Source organism: Pteropus medius, unplaced genomic scaffold (genome assembly GCF_902729225.1).
Source record: "Pteropus medius unplaced genomic scaffold, Ma_sr-lr_union100, whole genome shotgun sequence".
In the NCBI taxonomy this organism is placed as follows: Eukaryota; Metazoa; Chordata; class Mammalia; order Chiroptera; family Pteropodidae; genus Pteropus; species Pteropus medius.
In genome coordinates this window covers 362,713-369,228 of record NW_024349564.1, presented here as the reverse complement: position 1 = coordinate 369,228, position 6,516 = coordinate 362,713, and the positions used below count along the sequence as shown (strand labels likewise).

The following is a 6,516-nucleotide window of genomic DNA, read 5'->3' as shown; positions in this document are numbered from 1 at the left end:
TTCCTTCCTTCCTTTCTTCTTATGGTGACATTAGATGAACAAAATCCAATAAGTTACAGGTGTACAGTTAAACAATAAGGCATATATATATTGCATCGTGTGTCCACCACCCATAGTTAGATATCTTTGTCACCACATATTTGACCCCTTTTATCTCATCTACCTCCCCCGTCCCTGCCTTCCCTCTGGTAACCACTAGTCCACTGTCCATGCCTGTGAGTCTGTTTGTCATGTTTGTTTGTTGATTTTTGATTTATAGCACACATATAAGTGATGATATATGGTTTTCAACTTTTTCTGTCTGGCTTATTTCCTTTAGCATGATTATCTCAAGGTCCATCCACATTGTCGCAAATGGCGTATTTCATCTCTTCTTATAGCTGAGTAATATTCCATTGTATATATGTACCACATCTTTATCCAGTAATCTGTTGTAGGACACTTCGGTTCCTTCCATATCCTGGCCACCTTGAATAATGCTGCTGTGAACATCAGTGTGCATATATCTTTTCGGATATATGTTTTCAAATCTTTTGGGTAAATTCTCAGTAAAGGGATTACTGGATCATATGGTGGGGGTTTTAACTGCCAAGCACAATTATATTCCCATAGATTTGTAAGCACAAGCATTGATCCTACCATATTACCCCCTGCCCCTCACTCCTGCTTTTCTAAATCCCAGTCCTGGTCTTTCCTATACTGGTAACTTCTAGTAGATTAATTTTGAGCACCCAGACACCCGTTTTCACAGGACCAGATCCTCCCCACACTGCATACTCTGCATGAGGAAAGATCCCTTACTTATTCCCAGTACAGTTTGCTCAGATCAGCATCACAGGCTGCTCACTTTGTACGTCAGCATGTACAGGACATAATGACTCCTATTGTCTATGAATGGTAGGACAGTCACAGTATAAATGATACAACGAAGGTCTGTCTCCTTTGAAACATTTCTTCCTAAGCTCCTGGTATTTGCTTTGACCTGTTATAATCTCTCATGTTTTTTCATAATTATTTTCAAAGTATTGACTATTTTTGCCTTATAACTGATAATTAAATGATACTCTGTATTTAGGGAATTGATCTAATACTCTCTATGATATAACTAGAATGAAATAATAGTTGAGATTTCAGAAATTCTTTCCTAATTCTTAATCTTTACAAAAATGTGTGTTTACCTGAACCAGGTATTTCAGAATGCAATAATTCTTTAGAATTTCAGAGACTATTATTCTGTATAACTGGGGTTACTTATTAACTATCTGCTAGATTTATCATGGGTTACCAATTTAATTTATTATTATGTTATATGCTGATTTTTTTGGTATCTTTTTTCTTGCATTATATCCCCACACATTATTAAACACATTATTAGTAAGCACACTTTATTATAAAGATTAAGAATTAGGGAAGACAGTCTGAAATCTCAATTATGATTCATGCTTCTAGTTTTATAACAGCCAGTACATAGATTAACTAACTGTGAAGTATCACTTATTTATTCAGTTTTACAGCCAAAAACTATGTATAGTGTATAGTGTATGCTTTGAAAATTTATATTTAAGGTCTGAGAAAACAGTAACATGAAAAATATTATAAAACAAAACTAAAAAAATTGTATATTGCAATGCTGTTTAAAGACTGTGTTTGAGAAACTTCAGAACTGTATTCATTATATTATTTTTTTGTGTAATTATGTAATTTAGTTTAAAATATTTATCTCCTAACTCTGATAGGAAGCCTTACTGTTGGATTTTCAATCAAGGAATTACCACCAAGATGGGACATTAATAAAGATGAATTATACCATCTAATGATATTGGAAAGAAATGATAGCCATGTTGTCAAGAATTGTATCTTCAAGGAAGTCCGGGAAAATGTGCATGAGTTTGAGAGTGAGTGGGGATATGATGAGAGAAGTTATAAAGAAGTGCCTTTGACCCATAACAGAAATCTCACTCGTAGAAAAGATCAACAGCATGATAAATGCTCAATTAATTTTTCTCAAAAGGACAGTGTTTCTGTAAGAAATAGTACATACCAATATTTCATGCATGACAAGATTTTTATAAGAAATTTCTTACAACTGAAAAACAACTTAAGCAATACTGAAAACAAGTATGTAAAATGTTTGGAAAATAGAACTGGATTAAGTTTGCAAGCACACCAGCCTGACCTGCAGAGATTTCAAATTGAGGAGATAATTAATGAATGCAGTCAAGTTGAGAAGTCTGTCAACAGTTGTTTCTCAGTTTCATCATTTCAAAGAATTCCTTCTACTGTCAAAAACTTTTGTAATAAATATAGGAAGATTTTTAAATATCCTTTGTTACCTACACAATACAAGATAACACAACATATTACAGAAAAACCTTACAAATGTAGTGACTGTGGGAAGGCTTTTTCTAAAAGCTCACAACTCATGAATCATGAGAGAATTCATTCTGGACAGAGACCTTATAAATGTAATGAGTGTGGCAAAGACTTTATGTTGCATTCACATCTTACTCAACATAAGAAAAGCCATACTGGAGAGAAACCTTATAAATGTAATGTGTGTGGCAAAGCTTTTATCCAGAGTTCAAGCCTTATGAAACATCAGAGAATTCACACAGGAGAAAAACCTTATAAATGTAATAAATGTGGTAAGGCTTTTAGCCAATGTTCACAACTTAGGAGTCATGACAGAACTCACACTGGAGAGAAACCTTATAAATGCAATGAGTGTGGCAAATCTTTTACCCAATTTACAAATCTTACTGCACATCAGAAAATACATACTGGAGAGAAACCACACAGATGTAATGTGTGTAGCAAAGCTTTTATCCAAAGATCAAGCCTTGTGGAACATCAGAGAATTCATACAGGAGAAAAACCTTATAAATGTAATAAATGTGATAAGGCTTTTATTGCACGTTCACACCTTTGTAGTCACGAGAAAGCTCATACTGGAGAGAAACCTAACAAATGTAATGAGTGTTGCAAAGCCTTTAAAGACCGTTCACTTCTTAATAAACATAGGAGAATCCATACTGGAGAGAAACCTTACAAATGTAACAAGTGTGGTAAAGCTTTTACCCAATTGGCACACCTTACTATGCATCAGAAAATACATACTGGAGAGAAACCACACAAATGTAATGTGTGTGGCAAGGCTTTTATACAAAGATCAGGCCTTATGGAACATCAGAGAATACATACAGGAGAAAAACCTTACAAATGCAATGAATGTGGCAAGGTCTTTCGTCACAGTTCACACCTCATACGTCACTGGAGAATTCATACTGGAGAAAAACCTTACAAATGCAATGAGTGTGGCTTAGCCTTTATGGAGCGTTCAAATCTTACTCAACATAAGAAATTCCATAGTGGAGAGAAACCTTACAAGTGTAATGAATGTGGCAAAGGTTTTACAGAGCGTTCACATCTTAATAAACATGAGAGAATCCATACTGGAGAGAAACCTTACAAATGTAATGAGTGTGGCAAAGCTTTTACCCAATTTGCAAACCTTAAAAGGCATCAGAAAATACATTCTGAATAGAAACAGTATACACATAATTTATGAGGCAGTGCTTTTTATTCAAAGCACAAGCTTTGTGCATCATCAGGAGAATTCTTAGTAGAAAGAACTTTACAAATATAATGATTGAGACAAAACTTATGCAAGTGTTCAAAACTTACTCCAAATCAGACTCTATTGTGAGAGAAATAATAGAAAACTAATTATCACAAAGCCTGTAATCCAGGCTGATACCTCAGTTGATATCAGAGTATACATCCTTGAGAGAAACCACGCAAATTTAATGTACAGCAAGGCTTATCCAAAGTTAAGCCTTGAGGAACACAACAGGATTCTTACTAGAGAGAAATCTTACAAATATAATGTGTGATGGGATTTACAAAATTGTGAACTTTGTGGTCATGAAAGAATTCATATAAGATAAAAACATACAAATGTGTTAAGGTCTTTAAGCAAAGACCTCAGGATACCCCTAAACCTCTACTGGACAGAGATATTATAGATATGAGGGTGGTAAATTGTTTAACCAATTATCTCAATGGATTACACATAAGAAAATCCATGCTGAGGGCACTAGGTCTATTAGGTTTGAAGATTAACCAACTTCAAATGTCAAATTCCAGAGAATAAAAGTTAAAGTTATTTAAAACTCATGAGATGATACATGTCCATGGAGCAAGGGCATCTGTGATAAGGATTAATTAACTTCAGTTTACAAAATGTTTTTATTTATTTTGGACAGGCTACATTATTTTTGATGACTTAGAACTTGAAGTTTGAAATCTGTTGATGTTATACTTTCATTACATGCTTTTCATGTCTCACCATGATGGTCTCAGGGAAGGCATCATTAAGATGAAAGGACCTACTTCATTAGGTGGGGTTTATTCGGATCCATGTAACCTGGAAAGACAATGACACTAATTTTAAGATGTAAAAGGTATAAATTTGAGAGCATGGGGAGTGGCAGAGAATAGATGTAAAACTATTATCTAAATTATCGTGCAATTTAAGGTGATTGCCACTTCTCTAGATTTACTAGTGTGACTGAGGGCCTCTGCTGATGACTATAGGAAAAGCTTGCTCTACCAGATGATTAGGAAACAGTGGGCCAAGACATTGAGAGAATGAGATTTTCATGTGAATAGAATAATGGGATACATGAGATGGCAGACATGGTAGAAAAAATGGAGGTGGAATAATGGTCTTCCTTCCTTTTGAAAGTTAACAGCTGTTATAAGTTAATGAAAATTCATGTTATTTTTGGAAACTGAAGACACAAAGTCAGTAGAAGACAGTTTAATCAAAAGAACCAGAGTACACCTATGAGGGATTTACATTTGGCCATAGAAATTCATTTGGATACTTAGAATGCATCGTATTACTTATGTCTAAATAAGTAAAACATAATTTTGTTACCTTGAAGAATTATGTGTCTTCTATTCACGTGCATATTCCCCCTCACTGTGGCATATTATAATGAACCTAAATAGTACATCATTAGGCACTCTGTTGAAATGATATTTATAATTTGTATTTGAGTTGTACACTCCATAGTATATCCCACATTACTTCTATAGCTATAATTAAAATACCAGAGTACAATTTTAGAATCTCACATGCTAAAACCATTTTTCCTGTTCTTGAATATACACCATATGACTATATTTCTACATGTCTTTTTTTTTTTTTCCTGAGATAAGACTCATGGGTTACACCTTTACATCAAATAAAAATAGAATGTAGTAAGCATATGGAAAAGTTAGGGAATAAAAGAAAATTTCAGAAGAAGGATGAAAACACTTTTTTTGTGTTTTGAGTGCTCAGGGGGATAATTCCACAAGAGTAGTGTTCGTGAGTTTCTTAGGAACATACAAAATTGGATTTTAAAAAATAAACTAGAGATTTCATATATTCACTCTCTAACACATTTTTATTAGTTTTCACTTGTGTTCCACTGGAATAGGATGGAGCCCCATTCAAAGTCTATTTTGGATATTAAGAGTGATGACTCCATATACTAAAGTGTGATAATACTCCCCTTTCTGGGGAGAGCAGGGTAGACATCCTCATTTGTTCTAAAAATGGCTAGAGAGGAGGGAATGGTGATTGGCTTGTGTTACCAAGTGTTGCTGTGGTGATGGTACTCACTTGTGGCCCTGGGAGGGGCAGCCCCTCCCCCAGCCAGCAAGACCCCCTAGATGTCAAAACTGTAAATACATTATTCCACTCCTCCAATGTAACATTTATGAGTGCCTCGACATTTTTTGTTTTACTTTAAAAATCATTTTCCAATTACAGATGATGTACAATATTAGTTTTAGGTGTACTGCAATGTGATTAGACATTTTTATACCTTACAAAGTGATCACCCTAAATATGTAGTACACATCTGACACTATACAATTATTACAGTATTATCGACTATATTCCTTATGCTGTACTATTTTTTACATCCCCAAGACTATTTTTACAACTGGCAATTTGTACTAAATCCCTTTCATTTTTTTCACGCATCTTCCTAACCCCACTCTCATTGGTGACCATTAATTTGTTCTCTGTACTCATAACTCTATTGGTGAGTAATTCATGTTTGTTTGTTTTTAATCCATTCATCATTTGATGGCGCTTTGAGCTCTTTCCACATTTTGACAAGTGCTTCTACAAGCAGTCTTTTAAAAGATATTTGGTAGACATATGTTTTCACTTGAATATATTTGTAGAAGTGGAATTGCTAGTCGTAATAATAATGTAGTTTATAAGAAATGTATACTTGGTTATTTAGATGATTAATGAAGTATTTCCACCCTATTTGGCAAAATTGGTTTTATGGTTTTGCATTGATGCAAGGTGGTTGAGAAATTAGAACACATGGTCATGTATCAGGAATATTATCCTCACCATACTTAAAAGGCAAATCAGAATATTTATTATATATAGCATCTTCTGTGTTGTAAAAAATAAATGCAGGTTGGAAGGGGGATACCCATAGT

The 6,516-nt window shown here is 34.2% G+C and overlaps 1 protein-coding gene across 1 annotated transcript in view; it reads left to right on the top strand.

The window, feature by feature from the left end:
* The window catches only part of ZNF677 (zinc finger protein 677), a 15,109-nt gene extending 10,161 nt beyond the window's left edge, over positions 1–4,948 (top strand). The window contains exon 4 of the mRNA XM_039882894.1: positions 1,737–4,948. Within this exon, the coding sequence (XP_039738828.1) occupies positions 1,737–3,544 (1,808 nt within the window). The 3' untranslated portion in view covers positions 3,545–4,948. The remainder of the gene's footprint in view (positions 1–1,736) is intronic.
* Positions 4,949–6,516: the final 1,568 nt, after the last annotated feature.